Raw genomic sequence first — 26,050 nt, forward strand, 5'->3', positions numbered from 1 at the left:
TACCGTCTTAGCGCGTTCCCCAGAAAGGAGCTCCAAATCCACCAGACAAACAAGACCAAAAACTAAAGCTACAAGACTTGCACAAAAACCACATAGTTACAACATATAGTTATAACAGTGCAAACAGTAGCATAATTGATAAAAAACAGACTATGGGCACAGTAAAAATAGTCTAAAGATGTTAAAGGACTATGAGTTCAAAAGAAATCACCACACAGTTTCCACAAGTCCCGAGGGTCCCGACAGACTCGCCATCTCATGCCGGCGGCAAAAGGGAATACCCCCGCTATGGACTTCCACAGCGCTGCACGACTCAGCCTCACAGACGCAGCACACAACGAAAGCTCCGTCGAACCCAGCCTCGCAGACACAGCACACACCGAAAGTGACCTGACCGCAGCGGACTCCGAGTCCGTCGAACGACCATCCCCTCCGGCACAGCTTCTCCGAGCACCATCGTATGCCGAGCGTATTAAGATGGCCCCACCAATGGCCATCGGCAACGCGACCCCGAGGACTGGGGGCCTGTTCTTCCCAGCAGAGTCCCGGACCTCACAGCAGCAGCAGCAATGAAGAAGAAGGTCTTCCTGGAGATTTCCCGATGTTCCTCCGTGCTCCCATGTCCATTTTCAATCGATTATGATTGCGCACAGCACCCCGCTTCACAAATAACACATAATCAGCTCCGGAGTGGCCGCTGCAAGCTGTGTCGTGCCACCATCTTGGAAAATATGTAATTGATTTACTTGTTTATTAAGTTTCATTTTATTTATTATTATTATTATTATTAATTTTTTTCTCTCTCTGCTTAATTATGTATTGCATTGAACTGTTGCTGCTAAGTTAACAAATTTCATGTCACATGCTGCTGATTCTGATTCTGAAAGAGGCAACGTTAGAGATTGTGGAGGAATTAGCAATTATCTTTCAAAACTCACTGGACTCTGGAGAGTTTTCTTTCTCCTAGATGAGCTACCAACCATGGCTAACAATCCCCATTTGCCCGAAGCAACTGGTTTTAAGGCACCAGTAACACAGCTTTGCTCCTTCTCCTGTCAGTAGAAATGGTTTTTCTGGGCTTAGGAGCTAAGCCACATGTGAATGCCAGGCGCTGGCATTGGTATTCAGAGGCTATTTGAGGCACATGCCTTTGGGAGCATTTAATAGGTAGTGGCAGCTTGTCCACATTACCATCCCTGATTAAAACAACCTTAAGGAACCATTAAACTAATAACCAACCACAATTTACACAATAGATTTTGAAACTGCGATCTAAGAATTAAATGTAATGTGTATATGGATACATGAGAAGTGATAACTTATAACTACCTAAGAGTTCAGTGATTCTAAACATTTCTCTTCCTCAGGTTTTGCTACTGGTCTTGACAGAGCTGGAATTGAAGCAAAGTTGCAAGGTACTTGATGTAACTTGTGTCATTGGAACATTGTGGAAGCCTATTTACCAGAATTTCTTTTTAAATCAATAAGACTAATTTTGATTAAAGGAATCTGAGGTGTAATTGTTGAACTTAATTTTTTTGGCATCATGATCTTTGTTGATTAAGGTTGAACAATGGCAACAGTTGCAGCAGAAAGGAAATAGATTTCACTTTGATTTAACATGGCTGAATTTAAACTGGCCTATGTGTTTGAATATTTTGTGGTTATTGTACAGTTTGTCCACGGGGTTGATTGTTAGGAAAATTACAACAATTTTCACACCTTGAGCAGGGAAGGAGATAGGAATGGATTTTACCATTTGAATTTAGAATTATAATCTTTGCCATCACATTGATCCATGGTGTCCCTATTTGTAATTTACCCATAAGCTTTTGATATTTTTGTTTTCTGCTATTTCTGATTTGTTACTCATTCTTGAATTTATTTGATTTTTTTTTCAAAACCTCTTGATCATTTGTCCTATATGACTTGGTGTCAAACTTTACTAGATAACAAAGATGCAGAGTACTTTGAAGCATTTTGCCATGTCTGAAAGGCGGAATAAATGAAAATTTTGTCACAGTTGATAGGGAAATGCCTAAATTCTTATATCCATTGCACAAGTGTGGAGTTTTACTGTTGAAACACTGGGTATCCATTTCAAAGCTACCTTCTCAAAGATCCCCTTATTCAGAGTATTAAGAAGAGATCTGCGAATGAATGAAAATAACTTATTAGTTAGATTTCACACACCAATCAATGAATGTGTGATAAAATCCAGTTTTTATTGTTGAAACAGAACTATGCCTGAAGAATTTGCAAGCATTGTCTTCTATTGGATTGTTAAGAATGGATGAAGAAATCAATTTCAAACCTACAGGTGCAGATTTATTTACATATTTTCTAATAACTTTAAAAATACATCTGTTAATGATCAATTAAATGTGTAACCTTCTCCTTTATGTTTAATAGAAACTGGAAAGTTAATGGCCCGCTATTCCATTGCATTTGAAACAATGAAGCTCTTCTTCTTGGTCAGTGGAAATGAAACTCTATCTGAACTGGTAATTTGCTAATTTGAAAACAAATTATTAGAATATTTGAATGATTTGTTGAACTAATTATTTATGTTGCATGATTTTTAAAAACGAGTTTGTAGCATAATGGTTGTTACTGGGTTAATGGCTGGAGTTTAGGATCATTGATGCAGAGATGTAAGTTCTAAAAATACTGCTATACCAGCTGTAGAATTTGAATGCAAATCTATAAGGGATTACACAATGACACAGCAAGTAATGCAGCTCTAATGACCCAGGCTCAGTCTTGACCTCTGGCTCTGTGGAATTTGTATGTTCTCGCTTTGATTGCATGTGTTTCCTCCAGGGTTTCTGGTTACCTCCTACATCCCAAAGATGTGCTAGTTGTTTGCTTGATAGGCTGATATACTTTGTAAATTGTTATTATAATAGGTGAGAGGCAAAATAATTTGGGAGAGCTGATGGGCACATTGGAGAGAATAAGTTACAGGGAAATATGTAAGTGGATTGCTTGGCGGGTCAGATGGTCTTCTGCATTATGAGAAAACATTTGAGGATGATATGAAACTTGAAAATATCTAAATAATTTTTCTGACCACTATGAAGGAGGAATGCACCATTTACTGATAGCTTTTTTTTTCTGGTTGGAATTGGCCACCTGATTCCCAGTTGAGTGTTTGATTATACCCTAATTTGGACTATATTTCTGAGTTTTGGGATTTTCTTCTTACGCACAGAAAAATTTGTAATGAAATTTAGCAAATTCTCTGTGTCATTATTCTTGAAGTTAGGCAATATTCTTTTTTGTTATATCAGGTAAAACATTGTATTGTGTCCTATATGTTTACTGGAAAGGACCAGTCAAGTTTAACCTACTTTGCGAGCTTTTTCTGAGGAAATTAACAAATCAGTAGGTTTTTGCTACTTTCTGACCACATTTTACATATTTAAGTAAGAAATGCTTTTTTTTGCCTTTTTAAAAATATTTCCTCATAGATAAGAATTTATAAATGGATTGTTTTGAGTTTGATGTGAGCATCCATGTATTATATTAATACTGATATTGTTTTGCTGCTCCTGTGCTCAACTGTTGTCTTTCCTATGTTTATCTCTGATTTTTATCGCTACACATTCTACTCCTAGCATGATCTATTGTGTGTGGTTCTAGCATTTTAAATTAATTTTGTGCCACTTTCCATTCCACCTTTATGATTGTAGTTGGATATTCTTATTTCTCTTTGACTTTTATTTTCCAAGGGTTAAATGCCTTAAATATCAAAATCCTGCTCTTCCAATTTCATGCAGTAACCAATATCCAACTTCTCATACTTGATATGTACAATGCAGAGAGAAAAGTTTAGAAGATTTGCAATCCATCAATATCAATAAAGTAGCCAATGGCCATGAAAAATTCATGGGGAAAGATTAACCAGTGGAGGTGACAGTTAGGTTGTCTTGTAAGTTACTCTCTCTGTACCGCAAGGCTTAGTGCTGAGACTGCAGCTATTTACAATATACATTAATGATTTAGATGAAGGGATTAAAAGTAACATTAGCAAATTTGCAGATGATACAAAGCTGGGTGGCAGTGTGAAATATGAGGAGGATGTTAGGAGAATGCGGGGTGACTTGGACAGGTTGGGTGAGTGGGCAGATGCAGTTTAATGTGGATAAATGTGAGGTTATCCACTTTGGTGGCAAGAACAGGAAGGCAGATTACTATCTGAATGGTGTCAAGTTAGGAAAAGGGGAAGTACAATGAGATCTAGGTGTCCTTGTTCATCAGTCACTGAAAGTAAGCATGCAGGTACAGCAGGCAGTGAAGAAAGCTAATGGTGTGTTGGCCTTTATAACAAAGGGAGTTGAGTATGGGAGCAAAGAGGTCCTTCTGCGGTTGTACAGGGCCCTGGTGAGACCACACCTGGAGTATTGTGTTCAGTTTTGGTCTCCAAATTTGAGGAAGGACATTCTTGCTATTGAGGGAATGCAGCGTAGGTTCATGAGGTTGATTCCTGGGATGGCGGGACTGTCATATGTTGAAAGATTGGAGCGACTGGGCTTGTATACACTGGAATTTAGGATGAGAGGGGATCTGATTGAAACATATCAGATTATTAAGGGATTGGACACGCTGGAGGCAGGAAACATGTTCCCGATGTTGGGGGAGTCCAGAACCAGAGGCCACAGTTTAAGAATAAGGGGTAGGCCATTTAGAACAGAGTTGAGGAAAAAGTTCTTCACCCAGAGAGTTGTGGATCTATGGAATGCTCTGCCTCAGAAGACAGTGGAGGCCAATTCTCTGGATGCTTTCAAGAAAGAGTTAGATAGAGTCCTTAAAGATAGCGGAGTCAAAAGATATGGGGAGAAGGCAGGAACAGGGTACTGATTGTGGATGATCAGCCATGATCACATTGAATGGAGGTGCTGGCTCAAAGGGCTGAATGGCCTACTCCTGCACCTATTGTCTATTGTCTCTGTGTTCTTATTTTTTTCATTCCTCATCTATCAGTGCATAGTATAATTAGAATAGCTCCAGAGGCAGTATTTAGTGTGGTCTGAGAAACCGCCAGACTCCCAGATAAACACATCTGCACCAGGTGTACTGAGCTACAGGTCTTGAGAGCTGCAGCTTGATGGCCTTCAACTCATACTGGAGAATGAGGAGATGATAGACAGAAGCTGCAGGGAAGTTGTCATCCTTAGGTTGCAGGTAACTGGGTGACTGTCAGGAGAAGTAGGAGAAGTGCACAGCTAGTACAGAGAACAACTGTGGAGGTTCTCGTCAATAATAAGTATGTAACTTTAGGTACTATTGAGGGGGATGACCTACCAGGGGGAGCCACAATGATCAGGTCTCTGGCACTGAGTCTGGTGCTGTGGCTCAGAAAAGTGGAGAAGTGAAGAGGACTGCAATGTTGATAGGAGATTCTTTAGTTAGAGGAACAGGGATGAGGTCTGTGGGCACAATAGAGATGCATGGATGGATGTTGCCTCTCTGGTGCCAGGATAAGGGATGTCTCAGATCATGTCCATGGCATTCTCAAGGGCGAGGGTGAGCTGCAAGAAGTCTTGGTACATATCAGTACCAATGACATAGATAGTCAAGGTGAGAAGGTCCTGAAGGTAGATTTTAGGAAGCTAGGTAGAAGGCTGAGAAACAGGACCTCCAGAGTAGTAATATCTGGATTGCTGTCTGTGCCAGTAGGGGTAAGAATAGGATGATTTGGCAGGTGAATGCATGGCTGAGGAACTGATGCAGGGGGCAGGGGTTTTATATTTATGATCATTGGGATCTCTACCGAGGAAGGTATGACCTGTATAAGAGGGACGGGTAACACCTGAACCAGAGGGGGATCCAATATCCTTGTGGGCAGGTTGGCTAGAGTTGTTCAGGTGGATTTAAACTAATTTGGCAGGGGGATGGAAACCAGAGTAGTAGTGCTGAAGATGAGGTAATCGGTTTACAAACAGAGGCAATGTATAATGAGATTCCAAGCGGGAGAGTCTGATTATAGGGAAAAATTGCAGTCAACAGCATGAGTTGCAATGTAAAAGTGGACAAAACCAAAAAGGGTGAAAACAAGACTAAAGATGTTATATCTGAATGCGCACAGTATACGGAATAAGGTCAATTAACTTGTAGCACTGTTAGAGATTGGCAAGTACGATGTTGTAGGCATCACCGAATTATGGCTGAAAGAAAATAATAGCTGAGAGTTTAATTTCCAAGAATATACATTGTATCAAAAGGATAGGCAGGAGGGCAGAGGGGGCGATATGTCTCTGTTGGTAAAAAATGAAATTAAGTCATTAGAAAGAGGTGACGTAAGGTCAGAAGATGTTGAATCATTGTGGATAGAGCTAAGGAACTGCAAGGGTAAAAAGACCTTGATGGGAAAGTATATACAGACCCCCAAACAGTTTAAGGATGTGGTCTACAAATTACAATAGGAGAGAGAAAATGCATGCTAAAAAGGCAATGTTACAATAGCCATGGGGGATTTCAATATGCAGGTATATTGGGGAAATCAGGTTGGTGCGGGATTCCAAGAGGGGGAATTTCTTGAATGTTCATGAGATGGCTTTTTTAGAGCAGCTCATGGTAGAGCCCAATAAGGGATCAGCTATTCTGGATTGGGTGTTGTGCAACAAACTAAATTGATTAGAGAGCTTAAGGTAAAGGAGCCCTTAGGGCAAGTGATCATACTGTAATTGAATTCACCCTGACATTTGAGAAGGAGAAGCTGTCATATGTATCAGTATTATAGTGGAGTAAAGGGAATTACAGAGGCATGAGAGAGGAGTTGGCCAGAATTGTTTGTAAAAGAACACTGGCAGGGATGACAGCAGAGTATCAATGGCTGGAATTTCTGGAAGCAGTTTGGAAGGCACAGAATATATACTGTACATCCCAAAGAGGAAGAAGTATTTTAAAGGCCTGATGACACAAGCATGGTTAGCAAAAGAAGTCAAAGCCACCATAAAAGCCAATGGGAGGGCCTACAATAGAGCAAAAATTAGTGGGAAATTAGATTGGGAAGGTTTTAAGTACCAACAGAAGGCAACTAAAAAAGTCACTAAAAAAGATGGAATATGAAAGTAAGCTAGCCTTTAATATTAAAGAGGATACCAAAAGTTTCTTCAGATACATAAAGTGTAAAAGAGGTGAGAGTGGATATTGAACCGCTGGAAAACTATGCTGGAGAGGTCGTAATGGGGGACAAAGAAATGGCAGGTGAACTGAATAAGTATTTTGCATTAGTTTTCGCTGTGGAAGACACTAGCAGTATGCTGGAAGTTCCAGGTCATAAAGTGTGGAAGTTACTGTTACTGGGGAGAAGGTTCATGGAAAGCTGAAAGATCTGAAGGTAGATAAGTCACATGGACCTGATAGTGTACATCCCGGGGTCCTAAAAGAGATAGCTGAAGAGATTATGGAGGCATTAGTAATGATCTTTCAAGACTCATTGGATTCTGGAATGGTTCCAAAGACTGGAAAATTGAAAATGTCACTACACTCTTCAACAAAGAAGAAAGGCAGAAGAAAGGAAATTATAGGCCTGTTAGTCTGACCTCAGTGGTTGGGAAGATGTTGGAGTTGATTACTGACGGTGAGGTTTCAGGGTACTTGGAGGTACATGATAGAACAGGCTGTAGTCAGCATGGTTCCTTCAGGGGAAAATTTGTTAGAATTCTTTGAAGAAATAGCAAGCAGGATAGACAAAGGAGATTCAGTTAATGTTATGTATTTGGATTTTCAGAAGGCCTTTGACAGAGTGCCATACATGAAGCTGCTTAATAAGCTACGAGCCCATGCTACAGGAAAGATTCTAGCGTGGATAAAACAGCGGCTGATTTGACAGGAGGCAAAGGGGGTTGCTTCTGGTTGGCTGTCGGTGACTAGTGGTGTTCCACAGGGGTCTGTGTTGGGACCGCTTCTTTTTACAATATATGTCAATGATTTGGATGATGGAATTGATGGCTTTGTTGCAAAGGTAGAGGTCAGGTAGTTTTGAGGAAAAAGAGAGTCTACGGAAGGACTTAAACAGATTTGAAGAATGGGCAAAGAAATGGCAGATGGAATATCCTGTCGGGAAGTGTATGATCATGCACTTTGGTATAAGTAGTGAAAGGGTTGACTATTTTCTAAATGGGGAGAAAATACAAATCCTAAGGCGTGAAAGGATTTTGGAGTCCTCATGTAGGATTCCCTAAATGTTAATTTGCAGATTCAGTCTGTGGTGAGGAAGGCAATTGCACTGTTAGCATTTATTTCAAAGGGAATTTGATATAAAAGCAAGGATGTGATGTTGAGACTTTATAAAGCACTGGTGAGGCCTCACTTGTTCTTACAGAAACATCTTCTTCTTGTGAGCAGTTTTGGTCCCCTTATCTTAGAAAAGATGTACTGAAACTGGAGAGGCTCAAAGAAGGTTCATGAAAATGATTCCAGGAGTGAATGACTTGTCATATGAACACTGTTTGATGGTTCTACAGCTGTATTCACTGGAATTCAGAAGAATGAGAGGAGTCCTCATTGAAACCTATCGAATGGTAGAAGGCCTTGATAGAGTGGATGTGGAGAGGATGTTTTATAAGGTGGGACAATCTGCAGTCATAGATGACAAGAGCTCTACAGAAGTTCAGTATTTTAGGAGGAGGACATCAAAGCTTCATGAGCCAGTCCTCAGATGATCAGAGGTGGAGAGGGTCAGCAACTTTAAATTCCTCAGTGTTATTATTTCAGAGCACCTGTCCTGGTCCAGCACATAAATGCAATCAGGAAGAAAGTACAGCAGCACCTCTAATTCCTTCGGAGCTTGCAAATATTCAACATGACATCTAAAACTTTGACAAACTTCTGTAGATGTTAAAATACGAGGAACATTTGATGGCTCTGGGACTGTACTCACTGGAATTTAGAAGGATGAATGGGGATCTTGTTGAAACTTTTGGAATGTTGAAAGTCTAGACAACATAAATGTGGAAAAGATGTTTCCCATGGCGGGGGAGTCTAGGACAACAGGGCACTGCCTCAATATAGAGGGGCATCCATTTAAAACACAGATGTGGAGAAATTTCACAGCCAGTGTGGTGAATTTATGGACTTCATTATCACAGGCAGCTCTGGAGGCCAGGTCATTGGTACTTAAGGCAGAGATTGATAGGTTCTTGATAGGACACGGCATCAAAGGTTATGGGCAAAAGGCTGGGATTTGGGCTGAGGAAGGGAAAAATGGATCAGCCATGGCTGAATGGCAGTGCAAATATGATGGGCCAATGGCCTAATTCAGTTCCTATGTCATATTGTCTTATGTGTGGTGGAGAGTATATTGACTGGGTACTTCACAGCCTGGTATGGAAATACCAATACCTTTGAACAGAAAATCCTACAAATAGTAGTGGATACAGCCCACTCCATCACAGATAAAGCTCTCCCCACTGTTGAACAGATCTACGCGGAAGCATTGTTGTAGGAAATCAGCATCCATAGTCAGGGACTCCCACCACTCAAGTCATGCTCTCTTCTCTTTGTTGCCATCAGGAAGAAGGTACAGGAGCCCCAAGCCTCACACTGCCAGACCCAGGAACAGTTAATACACCTCAACCATATGGTTTTTGAACCACAGGGGATAACTTCACTCAACTTCACTTGCTCCATCATTGAAATGTTTCCACAACCTCTGGACTCACTTTCAAGGACTCTTCATCTAGTGATCTTGATATTTATTGCTTATTTTTGTATTTGCAGTTTGTTGTCTTTTGCACACTGTTTGAGTGCCCAGGTTGATGTGGACTTTCATTGACTCTATTCTGGTTATTACTCTATTATGGATTTATTGAGTATGCCCACAAGAAAATGAATTTCAGGATTGTAAATTGTGACATATATGTATTTTAATGATAAATTTACTTTGAATATTGAAATAGTATCCATGTAGTTGTTACTGATTTTGCAGTTGAAGATTAACATGTATCCTACACTTAAACACTTCTGGAAATTTTAACTATTTATTGCTCACTTTGTCTAAAGCAGAAACAAATTACAGATTTTCATCTGACCTCTAAAGGAGGACAATATGTACAGTATGCTAGTAGGGTATTGACATACAAAAGCCTTAAGATTATTTTGAAATAGTACTGGTAGTACAACAGGGATAGCAATAGGCTGTTACTTCTCTCAAGCTTATTCTTCTATTCCATTAGGTAGTGGGATGATCTCCTTCTCCATTTACTTACATTTATGATACATTTATGCATCAGATTAGATTTAAAATGTTAACATTCTTCATTGTTGTAATTGAAATGATAAGACAAAGTAGTGTCCCTGTCAAGAAATCGTCTGTTTAAAAAAATAATAAAAGCTTTCAGCTGCAGTTGAGAATTGGGTATATTATTGTCATCAGATTAAATTTTTGTGATATTTTAAATCTTGCATTATATTTTATATAATAGGTCACAGTAATATCCCAATGCAAGGAATTTGCAGATATTCAACTAAGAATCAATGAAAAGAAGATTCTTAATACTTTCAATAAAGACAAAAATAGAATCACGATCAGGTAATCCCAGTCATGTTCTTTCCATTTCCAATGTATTTACTGATGCTCTGCCTACACAGTATATGAGATAAACATTCCCTAAAACAAAGATGGGAGTTACCATCAGATGATGTTGACAAGACTGCTTTGAGATACTTTGGTATGTGAATTGCCTTTGCACTACTAAGCAGCCTTAACAATTTAAGAAAGTATTTTGTAAATGACCGGTTTAGAATTTAGCTTTACCAGTTTTAAAATGCTTACACAATGTTTGCTACCTTCAATTTTGAAATTTTCAAAGGTCATAGAACTTGGAAAAATGGCAATTCATGAGGAGGATATCGATGGAATTTAGGAGAATACAGACAGTTAGTGAAATGGGCAGATACATAGCAAATGTAATTCAATACAGAAAAGTATGAAATAATATATTTTGCCTGGAAGAATGAAGAGAAACAACACATAATATCATAATAAATCATAATAAGAATAACTTATTTGGTTCATTATGCCTTTTGCTCTGATAAGCAAAATAATGGCTGATCAAAGCCATTATTTACTGCGCAAAGCCAAACACGAGGAAATCTGCAGATGCTGGAAATTCAAGCAACACACACAAAATGCTGGTGGAGTGCAGCAGGCCAGGCAGCATCTATAGGAAGGATCATGGGACGGGAGGCCTCCCCCTTTCTTTCTCCCTAGGCCTCCCATCCCATGATCCTTTCCCTTCTCCAGCTCTGTATCCCTTTTGCCAATCACCTTTCCAGCTCTTAGCTTCACCGCACCCCTCCTGTCTTCTCCTATCATTTCGGATCCCCCCCCACTTTCAAATCTCTTACTATCTTTCAGTTAGTCCTGACGAAGGGTCTCGGCCTAAAACGTTGACAGTTCTTCTTCCTATAGATGCTATAGATTCTTCCTATAGATTCCTATAAGGTCATGTTTGACAAATCTTATTGAATTTTTTGAGGAGATTACTAGGAAAGTTGACGAGGGTAAAGCAGTGGATATTGTCTATATAGACTTCAGTAAGGCCTTTGACAAGGTTCTGCATGGAAGGTTAGTTAGGAAGGTTCAATCTTTAGGTGTTAATATTGAAGTAGTAAAATGGATTCAACAGTGGCTGGATGGGAGATGCCAGACAGTAGTGGTGGATAACTGTTGTCAGGTTGGAGGCCGGTGACTAGTGGTGTGCCTCAGGGATCTGTACTGGGTCCAATGTTGTTTGTCATATACATTAATAATTTGGATGATGGGGTGGTAAATTGGATTAGTAAGTATGCAGATCATACGAAGATAAGTGGTGTTGTGGATAATGAAGTAGGTTTTCAAAGCTTGCAGAGAGATTTAGGCCAGTTAGAAGAGTGGGCTAAAAGATGGCAGATGGAGTTTAATGCTGATAAGTGTGAGGTGCTACATTTTGGTAGGAATAATCCAAATAGGACATACATCATAAATGGTAGGGCATTGAAGAATGCAGTAGAACAGAGTGATCTAGGAATAATGGTGCATAGTTCCCTGAAGGTGGAATCTCTTGTGGATAGGGTGCTGAAGAAAGCTTTTGGTATGCTGGCCTTTATAAATCAGAGCATTGAGTATAGGACTTCGGATGTAATGTTAAAATTGTACAAGACATTGTTAAGGCCAAATTTGGAGTATTGTGTACAGTTCTGGTCACCGAATTATAGGAAAGATGTCAACAGAGAGAGTACAGAGGAGATTTACTAGAATGTTACCTGGGTTTCAGCACCTAAGTTACAGAGAAAGGTTGAACAAGTTAGGTCTTTATTCTTTGGATCGTAGAAGGTTGAGGGGGGACTTGATAGAGGTATTTAAAATTATGAGGGGGATAGATAGAATTGACGTTGATAGGCTTTTTCCATTGAGAGTAGGGGAGATTCAAACAAGAGGATATGAATTGAGAGTTAGGGAGCAAAAGTTTAGGAGTAACATGAGGGGGAATTTCTTTACTCAGAGAGTGGTAGCTGTGTGGAACGAGCTTCCAGTAGAAGTGGTAGAGGCAGGTTTAATATTGTCATTTAAAATAAAATTGGATAGGTATATGGACAGGAAAGGAATGGAGGATTATGGGCTGAGTGCAGGTCGGTGGACTAGGTGAGAGTAAGCGTTCGGCATGGACTAGAAGGGCCGAGATGGCCTGTTTCCATGCTATAATTGTTATATGGTTATATGCTGCCTGGCCTGCTGCGTTCCGCCAGCATTTTGTGTGTGTTACTGCACAAACCCCTTGATTCCTGTAATGTTTGGAAATCTATCTCTGTCATGAAAATACATAGTAATAGTGTTCCCACAGCCCCCTTCAGCAGTAAATTCCAAAGATTCACCACCCTCAGAGTGAGGAAGTTTCTCATCTCTGTCTCAGATGTGAATGACCAACTCCCTATTCTGAGTCTGTCATCTTACGGGAACTTCCACATCTATCCTCTCAATTCCCTTAATAATTTTACACAATTCAATGAGATCACCTCTCATTCTTCCAATTTCAAGAAAGTGCTGGATGTTCATCATACTACAAACACACCATCCTAAGAATTAAAATGGTGATTTTTTTTGCTGCATTCCGCATTACACAATTGTGTCTTTCCTCAGATAGGGAGAAAAGATCATGACACACTGTAATGCCCTGGTTAACAACATTACTTTATTGTGTTTCTACTGCTATGCTGTGAGCTATTTTCATTTTATCAGTTTTTCTGCAAATGCAGTATGTTCTGTTAGTTAAGGTTCATAGACTAGTGTTTTGGCTTAGGCTGAGAAAAAGAACATTTGCTCAGCCTAGGAAAGGTGTGTTCCGGGCTAATGCCATGGAACATTCGAGGGAGCTGGGCAGGATCAGATATCTGAGGTACAGGGATTGGTTTGGGGTTTTTTGTTGGGAGGAGGTGCAGAGCAGAACATAAGGGAAAATGCTCACGGAATGCCGCTTGAAGGAGAGACCCATTGTAAGAAGTGCTTTGTGCAGACAAATGGTTCTAAGGAGGAAGTGGCAGGAGTTAGCCAGTTCATTACAAACAGTCTTCGAGACAAGTTCGAACTGTGGCAGGGGACGTTCAAGCAGAACGTGGGTTCAGCACAAGAGTAATCAAAGCGAAGCACCTGACTATTCCAGAAACGAGCGTCAACATTTATGTGCACATTTAGACTGCTTTAACTGTATGGCCCTTTTCTATTTTTCCTAATTAACTGTATGTTAAAGTTGAAATATCAGTAAGTATGCTTCCACTTTAATTTTATGCTAGTGTACAATCTGTTTTTTCCTGGTGAATGATAACTTTGCACAGGGCAGCACTTATACAGCATTCACCACAATTTTCATTCCCTCATCGAACATCCCAACTTTTCTGTTTGGTTGAACCCAAATCACACCAACCCTAGACATATTTCTTCTTGAAGGTGGCCTTCTCTCTGTTACCCATATAATGCTGAGTCAGGTGGCTGTTAGCTAGATTTAGCTAATGAGCCAAGTTTATTCCGAGCCACGGTGAGAGGGTCACATTTTTTGGGACTCTTCCAGGATTGGAATGCTGTATGAAGCTGTATAAAAATTGATTAAGCGCCGTATTTGTGTGTTTAAGCCAGTGTTTTATGGAAAGTGAGGTACTTTATTAAGGATGGCATGGAGATTAACGTTGGGTGCAAAACGACTACCAGTGACATGACTGAAGTCACGCTGCCCGATAGGATAGGAGTACCTGGAGAGGCCAGCCCATGGCTAGTTCATATTTCTGGAATTTGTGAGAATGTAGCTGAGGGTGAAGATTTTAAAAACAAGTTGTTCTGTTTTCTGTGGAGTTAAAGGAAGACTTGTCTGATATGAAAAGTCTAATAGGTCCTTCAGCTGTTGATTTATGTTCTGAGCTGGTTTTGGCTATTACAGCACTGGTTGATAAATGCCAAAGTGTACCTGTGGAGAGCTAAAGTTATTGTCGGCTAAGTATGTTTTCTGGAGTGAAGCGCACACCTGTTGGGGAAGAAGAATATGAGGCTTGGGCTGAGCAGACATCTCATTTACTGGATGAAAAGCAGACGGGTACAGAGTTTAAACGGTCCAATGGCTAAAGACAGAAAATCCATTAGCCACCTCAGCTAATTATATGCAAGCTCTGGAAGATGCTTTTTGGCACTGCTGAAAATTCAGCCAATCTTGTGATGAAGATTAGGCACACATTCCAGGAGGAAGGAGAGAAGATTACTGCCTATCTTTTCAGAATAAAGAAATTGCTGCACTGGTTGAGAGCAATTGTCTAAGAGCAACTGCTTGAGAGTAGAACAAGTTGTTGAGAGTGCACTATCACATGACATGATTGCTCTAGGTATGCAAATGACCCATAAGATGCACCTTCCTCCATCTTTTACTAAGTTTCTCAGAGAAGTTAGAGCAGAGGAAAAAGTGATTGAGGAATGGAATGTTTTCAAAAGCCAAATAATGTCTTCTGTGGTAGCCTCTGTTGCTAAAGTGACCCCTGATGCCACAGAGATAGAGCTTTTGAGGACTGAGATGAAAAACCTTTAAGCTGAGTTGACTCGGTGGACGTCTACTAATTGTCAGCTAAACTTGACTCATCTGTAAGGAACCTTGCCCCACCTTACTAAGCAGAGGAATACTGTTGAAAAGGGACTTTTGACAAGAGAGGCAACCAATATTTTCTGTTACAACTGTGGAGATGATGGACATTTCATGTGAAACTATGAGGGACAGGAAAATCTTCAAAAAGTAAGTCAACGGTTAATCAAACAGAGAAGAAAAGAAGCAAAAGTACGGAGGGACCCAGTAAAGGAATGGCCTCTCGTCTTGGAGAGAATACTATTTCCTGAAGGTTTAGTGGGACGGAGCTCTGATGTATCCATGTGGATGGAAGGTATTTATGCTAGAGCCATACTTGACAAAGGTTCTCAAGTTACTTTACCTTACTGACCCTTTTACAACCGGTATTTGACCCATTTACCATTGATGCCACTCAGTGCCTTTGAGATTTGGGGGCTTAGTGCTGATGATTACCCGTATGATGGTTAGTTATTGTTGAAACTAGAGTTCTCAGTAACAGATGTTGGAATAGCTAAGGCTATTGATACACTAGTGTTGGCCTGCCCAGATCCGGTTGGAAAAATTGAAGCTTCTATTCTTCTGGGAACAAATACTCCCATTGTGAGAAGGCTTGTGGGGCATGCAAGGAGAGAAATGGGGAAAATTTTTTGAAAATCTTGTCCATTCACCTGGGGTGTTTAGAACGGCTTTTAAGAAAGTGCAAGTTCTTCTTAAGCAGCAAGGTGAGTATAAATGAGGAACTGTTCAGTATACCCAGTCTAAACCTGTCATGTTAAACTCTGGAGGAGTAGCTAGAGTGACAGAGGACACCCTTTTCTGAGAGAGGTCTCACCAGTTAGCAACAGCGGAGATTGAAGATGTTCAGCAGCGCCTGCTTAAACTAAAGGAAGCTAAGTTCAGTCAGAGGGCAGGGGGAACTGAGTCGCCGGAAAGTACGAGTGATAGATGGGGGAGGTATCCCCAGGTAAACTGGAACAGTCACCAGGAGTGCCAGAGGCTGAAGAAGCTGAAGATGAAATAAGGAAGTCTCAGTGAGTTAGGAAACCCCCAGATAGGCTGGCGTATGATGCACCTGAGAAACAGAGTGTTGTGCCAATTCCAATAGTGAGATATGTTACTTCCATTTACAAATGAATTGGGCGTCCTGAAATCATGAAATTTATTTGAATACTGTGTATTAATAATGGATTTATTAGTCCCAAAGGCTTACAAAGTCACCAGGACATGACTGTTTTGGTGGGGGGGGGGGGGGGGGGGGGAAGGAGGTTAAAGAATATAATGCCCCGGTTAAGAACATGTTTTATTGTATTTCTACTGGTATGCTGTGAGATACTTTTATTTTAGCAGTTTTTTCTGCAGATGCAGTATGTTCTGTTCATTAAGGTTCATTGACTAGTGTTTTGGCTTCAACTGAGATGAGGAGCATTTGCTCAGCCTAGGAATGTTGTGTCAGCCAGTCAGTCGAGGATGCCACGGAACATTTGAGAGAGCTGGGTGGGATCAGACTTCTGAGGGACAGGGTCTGGCTTTGGGCTTTTGTTGGGAGGAGGTACAGAGAGGAGCACCCAAGGGAAGATGTTAGCAGAATGCTGCTCGAAGGAAAGACCCCATTGTAAGGAGGCTTTGTGCAGATGAATGGTTCCAAGGGGACATGCCAATACTCCTGAATTAGCCAGTTCAAAATGGTCTTTGAGGGAAGTTCGAACTGTAGCTGGTGTCTTTTATGCAGAACATGGGTTCAGTGCCATGAGTAATTAAAGCGAAGCACCCGACTACCCAGCAATGAGCTTCAGTATTTATGTGCACATTTAGATTGATTTAACAATACTGGGCCCTTTTTTCCCCTATTAATTATTTGTTAAAGTTGAAATGTCTGTAAACATACTTCCACTATAATTTTATACTGGTGTAAGGTCTGCTATTTCCTGGCAAACAATAGCTTTGTATGGGGCAGTATTTACACTGCATTCACCACTATTTTCATTCCCTCATCAGAACATCCCAACTTTCCTGCTTAGTTGAATCTAAATCATACCGACCCTAAACGTGTGTTGCTTACTGAACGTGTCCTTCTCACTGTTACCCATGCAATGCTGAGTCACGTGGCTGTTAGCCAGTGTTAGCTAATGAGCCAAGTTTGATACAAGCCACAGTGAGAGGGTTACAACAATATTTAGGGATTATGTAATTGAAGCAAGATATCATCATACTTTTACTCAAATCCTTTTAGAGTACAGATCAATATACTGTTTGCCTTACTAATTACTTGTTGAATATTAACCTATTTATTAATGTATAATGAAACCAACACTACTTAATCTTCCACCATTTAAAAAAAGTTTTTCTAAACTCTGATGGATATATGTGGGGCTTTTTTCTGGAAAGGAATTATGCAGACTAGGAAAACAACACAGAATACGTCATAATGTAAAAAGGTGGACATGTTGTGTGATCGCGACAGGTAAATAAAGATTTTTTACTTATCCCTTTGATGACAAAGTCTAACAAAAAGATCAGTAGTTTGGTTGAGAAAACTCAGCACAGCATGCACAACAATTGTCAACCAAATTTAGAAATGGCTTGAAATAGCCACTGGATCCAATTATATCCTATGTGGCCTCTTGTCCATACATATGTAAAAACAGAAAAAAGTGAAGACAAATGTATTTGCAAATTCAGAGACCCAATTCATAATGGGGAAACAATGAGATGCTAGAGGCTTTAATCACCAGTTTTATGTGTATCTTTACAGTTGAAGATATTTTTGAAAGAAGTGGATATGGCATGAGGAGGTTGTGAACTCTCTGGTTATCTTCTTTCACAAATTTATCTATTTTGGAATGGTTCCTGTAGGTTATGATTCCACAGTTTAGGAATGGAGGGCGAGTAGAAACAAGGAACTATCCATTTGTTAGCCCAATTTCAGTGGTAGAGAAAATGCAAACATCGATAATGGAGGGTATAAGAACAGAATACCTTGAAAAGATAGATATGAATGCGTAGAGTCAGAATGGGTTTATGAAAGAAAAATGACGTTTGACCATCCTACTGAAGTTCTTTGAGGATCTGACAAGTAGAATAGATAAGGGAGAACCGTAGGCTGCCGTATATTTGGATTTTCAGAAGGCTTTTGATAAGGTTCCCCTTGTTGGTCAACAAGGTTAGAATACACAGAAAGAGGTAAATTATATAGATGAAGGTTTAAAACTGATTATCAGACAGAAAGGGAATAAACCAACAATTCTCGGTTGACCGGCTGAGGGGCTGAGAATAGAGGGGTAAGCCATTTTAGAGGATGATGAATCTTTGCAATTCTCTTCTCCAGGGGACTGTGGTGGTTCAATTACTGACCATTCAAAACAGATATCAACACTTTTCTGGAATTTAAAGGTATCAAGGAGTAAGGGCATATTGGAGTTGACATAGATAATCAGCTATAGGAAGTGTTTCACAAAGTTATTAACATAATGTAGTTATTTTCAGAAAAGTTTATCACCATATTTTCCCTATGATAGAGTTACTACTTTTGAATAGTTGAACACTGACTGCATTAATATTCTATCAATCTTTAATACAGGTTTCCTATAGAAGGAAAGATTAAAACAAATGAAATGAAAGTTAATTGGTAAGAAAAATTGCAAGCATGGTATTTATTTAACATGTAGTTTAAACTTTGATGCCCATATTTTTCTAGATTGCAAGTGTCTAAAAATTAGGAATCTATAAATTATTGAAAAAGCTGTTCAGTACATGGACAGACAGACATACTTTATTGATCCCGAGGGAAATTGGGTTTCGTTACCCAATACTTCCAGCAAATGCAAAAATACCAGACTTGTTCACCTCCAGTTGGTTAATCCAGGTGGATATTATCTTAAGGATTGTTTTTGGAATCAAATTAAATAATTATGTTACTAGTTTTTCAGCTGAGCATAGGATATGATATAGTTTTCAGTAGAAGTAAACTAGCCACAGCAGTGAGAAGTTCACGGCAGCTCAGTAAACTACAACTGTCCCATAACAAGGGGAAGTTTTTAATGTGTGTTGCTTGAAGTTTTTAATGTTTGTGTCTGCTGACCCTTTAAGAATGTTGTCATATTCTGTTCCAAATCTTTATAAGGATGGCTTAAAATAAATATTTTAAAAATCGAAGTTATTTATAGGATCAGGCTGAAACTCAAGTGAGGATACTTTCTGCTGGATGGTAATCAAGTGACATTTCTTATATCCTGTTAGCTTTCAGTAGAGTTTTAATCATGTGTTTGGATTAGAATCAAGATTTTTCCCCAAACATATCATCGCACCTCTTATTCACTGCCCATCCCAGCCTTTTAAGATTCTCTGTCACAAAAGCCAGCATTGGCAGAGTTTTAAAAAATCTGCAGATGCTGGAAGTATGAAATTAAAACAGAAAATGTTGGAAGCTGTCAGGAGGTCAGGCATCATTAATGGGGAGAAAAACAGAATTGATGTTTCAGGTCAAAGAGATTATCGAAATGGAAAAGTTAGAAAATAAACAAAGTTTTAATTTCAAAGAGGGCAAGATGGCAAGAACAGAGGGAATATCTATGTTAAGGTGCAGAATTAAGTTATTAAGTAATAATATTTTTGAAAATTGGTAGTTAGAACCAAGTGTTACAGACAGAAATAGCATAATTGAGACAGAAAGGTAGAGACACATCTATAGCTGATAAAAGATAGGGGTTGTTTTAAGGTCTCAAGAAATGAAAGAGAAATTTTAGAAATGTGGTATGAACTTTAGAGTGCAAAGGTAATGAAATTTGAGTTCTGTACAAATACAGGAAGTAGCATCTGTGTAATGGAAAAAGAATTAAGGAAGGGGCCCTAAATAGGACTGTGCCACATGTCCAACCCATGAGATCCAAATGTACTGAATTTTCCTATGAGGGCCTTAGAGGTTAACTGGGATGGAGCAAACTTGCCTTGGTCAATGCTTTAATGTGTTAGATAGATAAAACTATGTGCTGAGCCAGTTAAGTTTGAGTATCATGCAAAATTGAAGTTATGGTAAGTATGGGGAGCTTTTGGAATTATTATTTTTTTTTACAAACATTGAGTAATTTTGTGGTCATTGTTACTAAGACTTGTTTTTAAGTTCCAGACGATTAATTGAATTTAAATTCCAGTTACCATGCTGTGATTTGACCTCTTATTCTTGGATATTTTGTCCAGCTGACTGGATTCCTGGTTTTGTGACTTAACCACTGCACCTCACTACAGCTTTCTCTAGTCATTCAGTATTTATAAACACAACAGATTCTGCAGGTGCTAGAAATCCAGAGCAACACACACAAAATACTGGAGGAACTCAGCAGGTCAGGCAGCATCTATGTTAATGAGTAAACAGGCGACATTTTGGGCTGAGACCCTTCATCAGGAGCTGAAATGTCAACTGTTTAATTACATAGATGCTACCCAACCTGCTGAGTTCCAACATTTTGTGTGTGTTACATTTGATACTTATTACTTTTATTCCTTTAGTTTTAAAAAATAATACTTCTGCTTTATATTGCTCTAAACATAATATATTTCATTTTTTACAGTCTAATACAAGCCCATTTAGGATGCATTCCAATTCAAGAATTTGCATTAACTCAAGATGTAGCGAAAATATTTAAGTGTGGTATAAGAGTCACTAAATGTAAGCAAAAACTAAATTTTACCTTTTGCAATATACATTGTTTACTGGCCTTTCCTGATTGCTGATAGAATAAAAACCATTGAAGTTGTGTCATCACTAAGCTTAAATTTTAAATATTAATCAGAACTACTGACATTATAATATTAATTGTGAATATAAGCAGGTTAGTATCACTATCACAAAATTATTTTTCCACACCAATCTTGCTAATTTTTTTCTCTCTGACAGTTTATTCCATCTATAAACAATTCAAACTATGAATGGAAATTAGATATTGAAATTGGAAATGTATGTGTTTTTTTGCATCCTTAATACTTAAACATTAATGTTTGAAGGATCATTTAAAGAGTGAAATATTTTCTGAGCTTACTAATTAAGTATCTTGTGTAATTACTTAACCAATAGGCCTTTCTGAATTGCTCATGCAAGAAGAAAAGAAGAACTTTTCAGCATTGTTGAATTCACTAATTTTAGCCAAATGTTTTAGGGCTAAGCTTTGGGAGAACTCTTCCTATGTATCAAGACAACTTGAAAAAATTGGTATGTTTATATCAAAGCAGTATTGTTGGAAAGATTATGTGTGTATTTGTTTCTTGCTTATTAATTATATTTCATAAATTAATTGAAGTTTCAGTAGTAAACTTTGCATTGCTTTTCTTTGAATGACCATAAGTCATGTGTATAAATTCATTCCCAGTCAGTCGCGTTAAACCCAGTGCTTAGTACTCACTGTATGCTCCACACTGTTTTGGAAACTCTATTCCAGAATGGAATCAAATGTTGGAAATAGAGTAGAATGTGCAGCTGCTACAGACAAGAATTAAGTTCTCAACAACATCCCAGATGTCAAGCATTTGGCCCATGTAGCTAGTACAACTAGTTCCTGTTCCACACAAGCAATTTCCAACCCTTTCAGCATGCTCTTTCTCACTCATAAACTTTTGCTTAAGTACTTTAATTATTTTTGATTATTTTGATTATTCTTTATGGTAATAAGTTTCACATTCTATGGGTAAAGAAATTCATCCTGTGTCCTCTGTTGTATTTGTTAGTGACTGTTGTTACGTACCCTGTAACTGGGTCACTTACCAGCAAAGATAGAGAGGTCCGTTGAATTCTGATGGTACTATTTTTAACAGTATTTATTGATAAAAATACACAAAAATAATATCAATGCAACCATACAGATAATATATGTCGTCAATACTAAATCTAAAAGCGCGGGTATAATAATAATCAACAAGAAATAACTCTATTGTTGTCTAGGGGATAATGTATTGTCCGATGGAAATATAAAAATCACTCAAGTTCATTCAAGCTGCAGCTTTTGGTTGGAGAGAGAGACGGAGTTTAGAACTTGCCCGTTTTCCTTTTTATGATGTTGATCCTTCGAAATGTCGTCGGTGTCCTTTTCCTTTTAGCTAAGCCGCCTTCCGTGGTCAGCCCCACCAATTCCGAGGCAAATGGAAAAGGACGCACGTGGGCTTTCCACCGGCTGCCGCTATTACGCTGTCACGGGATTTCTAGCGTGTCTCCTGGTGCGTCTGAAAGGGGTTGTTCCTCAGTCCCTCTTTTATCCTTACTCACAGGGTCTCAGATGTCAGTCAGGTTGGGGAGGATGCCATCCCCCCCAACCAGCCCACGTTGCTCATTCCTTGAGGACGTCGATGAATAGCACAGTGCTCAATACACAATTCCGTCTCCAAGAGACAATGGCCGTTTCCCGTGGCTTTGTATCGTTGAGGGGCCAGGACATTCCAAACCCTCTGTGGATTCTGCGTCTCTCTCTCTCATTTCCTGGGTCTCCTGACCTGAATTAATAGCGATCTTGCGATTCTCAAAAAGGAGGGGGCTACTTTGGACCCTCAGAGTTGGGGCACAGGCATAACACTGTCTTGTGTTTAACGGCCTGTGGTTGTGGACCTTCCAGAAGTGAAATATCTTCTTAATGGTCTATTAAAGGTTTAATAGTGGTGTATTAAACCCTTTATTGTCATAATTATTATGTCCCTTTTGCTTTCCAGAGAAAAGAAACACAATTTGTTCATTCTTACTTGATATTTACAATTTTGTACAATAAATTTCCTTGTAATTTCTATGAGCTGTTTTTCAGTTTCTCATGCCTCTATATCCTTTGCACAAAATGTAAATAAGAACTATATGCTTTGTGCCGAATGTTGTCATGCTATTGCTGAAAGAACTTCCATTAGCATAACCTATTTGTTCATCATGAAATGTTAGATAGACAAATGTGGCAGCTGTTTTGAACATATCAAACAATCATGGAATAATTGACTAGGTAGTCCATTTTGGTGGTATTGTTTGAGGGTAAATGCTTTTCCAGATGTCAATGTAGCCCTTCTGTGTGTGTAGTTATGTATTGTAGGGGACTGAAATGTGGAGTTCAATGCACCATCCCAAATGAAAAATGTCAATGGAGTATTGCACTGAAAAGTCAGATTAGATTACGTGGCTAAGTCATAACAATAGGGCCTCAGTCCACCATGTCCAGGTCTGCAGTAAGAGGACTGCCTTTAAACCATGCTGACAGACCAAGGATTAGTATTTTGAGCATTAAGTCGGCTTGATGTTCAGGTATTCCAAGAGCTATTTCCAGCTAATAGCATGTTAATTTAATATTGGAAAAGCAGCTAGGAATGGGTGCAATATAAATGTATTTTCTACAATTTCTAACCCCAATGGAGCATGCAACACCTATGGGGAAAATAATCAGCTTCCCCTCGGGGAAATTGGCTAGTGATTTGAGGCCTTCAAGCAGTAAATGGCAGAATTCCCAGAGCAGTCCAGAAACTGTTCCAATTCCTTAGCCCCGAGGCAAAATATTAACTACTCTATGCTCATGGAGTTTATGTGTTTCAGGCCTAGTCTATGAGTGATGACATTTGCAAATATATTTCTCAAGGAGAAATTCAAGATGGTAAGCAATTTAGTTTGTCCTGCAGACAAATGATTACATCCAAGGTTCATTAATGTTACATGTTAATTTGGCCATTTCTCATAAGAAAATAACATTAAAAGTAGGATTAGGTGAAGGCTAAATAACCTCCTGAGCCAATCTATCATTAAATAAGATCAGGGTTGATCTAATCTTGGCCTTGTTTACACTTTGCTGCCTGTTCTTCATAAGCCCTAACTCTCCTAAGTGACTTAAAACTGTTTTGTTTTGTTCTATATATTATAAAAGTAAGTTTTTGATCAAGCCTAATAACTTCTTTATGGTTTGGTGTCATTATTTGTGTGCCTTGTGCTTTGTATAATTGTTAGTACTATGTCTTGCACCTTGACCCTGTTCTTTTTCGTTTGTTCGTTAACATGGGTATTCATGTATGGTTGCATGACAGTTATACTTGAACATGAACTTATTTCAGAATGTGTCTGAGGATTCTTGGGAGTTTTTTTTTCCTCTAAAGACACTGTTAAATGTTGTGGCTGATGCACCATCAATAACTCTCCGAGACGTGAGGCGAGATATAGGCTTTTATTGGCTGGAAGAAAGAACAAGCAGCAATTGACCACCACACTACATCCTGGAGACTGAGACCAGGGCTCAGGCTCCAATCGCCTTTATACCGTGGTCCGTGGGAGGAGCCACAGGAGCAGTCAGCCGGGGGGGGGGGGGGGGGGGGCGTGTCCAGACAGGTATATGTAGTTCACCACAGAGGCAAATAGAATGCAAAAATCCTGCATGTTTAAGAACATTCTGAGAAGTTCCATGTTGTTGAGCTTGTGCCTGGAAGTGTGCAATGGTGGGTTAGAGTAACTAAACTATGTTTTATGCATAGGCCCATTCACCAGAGCAGTGTTTCATTACACATGAAGCCTAAGAAACATTAAACTTTACACTTAGAAATGGACCTGGTGATTTGATGGACTAGGTAAGGATGAGGGATGGGTATTCTGATCAGATCAGAATTCAGTGTCATGGGGCCTGATGGACATTTCTTCCAAGGAATGAGTACACATCTTAAACAGGATTTAACTGTGGGAGCATCCATTTGCCTGGTTCCACTACCTCAGAACACATCAGATCAGTCTGATCTAACTTATGCAGTTGAGTCAATCTTGTTTAGAGAATGGACTTTTAATCCAATATATTTTGAGTAGTGCAAAATAAAATCTGTTAAAAAGCCAAGGAAGAGAATTCCGATACTTAAGAGTCTTATTGGCTGAAGGCACTATCACCAGTGATGATGCAGATAAATTCACACCTGCTTAAGTGACTAAAGTGGGAGAAGTACAGATCTCTCAGGGGCTTATATAGCTGAGGGAATTCTACAGGTACATGGGGAGGAGACCATAGAGGAGCTTGAAAACAAGGATGAGAATTTGAAGAGGGAGGGATTGCTTAACTGCAAGTCAATAAAGCTCAATAGACATAGAAATACTTCCTTATGGGCAAAACAATATCAGCTTTCACATCAGACTCAGTTTTATTATCACTGACATATGTTCTGAAATTTGTTTTATAGCGGTAGTACAGTGCAGTGCAAGGCATAAAAATTACTGCAAGCTACAAAATAAATTGTGCAAAAGACAAATAATGAGGTAATCTTCATGGGTTTATGGAACATTCAGAAATACCTTCTCATCACCATCTGAGATTCTGTAAACAACAATGATATATCATCAGCAACTTTATAGATAAATATAAATAAACATTGCTGAATAATTTGGTAAATAAATGTATAATGCAGTTACTACTGTGGATGTATTTATAGGTGCTACTTTGTCCTGTGCCATGGTAAATGCAGGCCTCTCTACATTTCAGAAGATAGAAGATACAAATGCAAGGGAGTTAGAATTGGTATATTAATTTTTCTTAAAACATTTGTACATCTAATAGATGACCATCCCTGATGTTCCCCACAGTGCCGAACGTATCCATTATCTCACTGCTTCTTGTTTCCCCAGCCATTCTGTTTCTCTGGTATTGCTTGGGTGGTAAGCTTGATGTATTATTTTAGCTTGAAGGGTGTGAAGGTATAGAAACATAGAAGACCTACAGCACAATACAGGCCCTTCAGCCCACCATGCTGTGCCAAACATGTACTTACTTTAGAAATTACCTAGGGTTACCCATAGCCCTATATTTTTCTAAAAATAGAAAAATATTTGGCAATATTTGTATATTTGGCAAGTTTATGTTTATACCTCAAAGTATCTTCCCAAAGCACAATCTGTAGTTGCCCAATTAACATGAACAGGCCAGCAGGTATCATGTTCAAGCCAGCAAGGCAGGAGTAGGAAGCCCATCTCTCTGAAAAGATATTATTGAGATTAT

At 39.2% G+C, this 26,050-nt stretch overlaps 1 protein-coding gene across 1 annotated transcript in view; it reads left to right on the forward strand.

Moving 5' to 3' along the window:
• hfm1 (helicase for meiosis 1) overlaps window positions 1–26,050 on the forward strand; it is a 103,700-nt gene that overhangs the window by 47,737 nt on the left and 29,913 nt on the right. Inside the window, exons 15-22 of the mRNA XM_073063920.1 lie at window positions 1,368–1,415; window positions 2,240–2,320; window positions 2,413–2,504; window positions 10,434–10,540; window positions 18,664–18,711; window positions 20,651–20,748; window positions 21,154–21,288; window positions 25,488–25,573. Coding sequence (XP_072920021.1) covers window positions 1,368–1,415; window positions 2,240–2,320; window positions 2,413–2,504; window positions 10,434–10,540; window positions 18,664–18,711; window positions 20,651–20,748; window positions 21,154–21,288; window positions 25,488–25,573 — 695 coding nt within the window. The remainder of the gene's footprint in view (window positions 1–1,367; window positions 1,416–2,239; window positions 2,321–2,412; window positions 2,505–10,433; window positions 10,541–18,663; window positions 18,712–20,650; window positions 20,749–21,153; window positions 21,289–25,487; window positions 25,574–26,050) is intronic.

This window comes from Hemitrygon akajei, chromosome 12, assembly GCF_048418815.1.
Source record: "Hemitrygon akajei chromosome 12, sHemAka1.3, whole genome shotgun sequence".
Lineage (NCBI taxonomy): Eukaryota > Metazoa > Chordata > Chondrichthyes > Myliobatiformes > Dasyatidae > Hemitrygon > Hemitrygon akajei.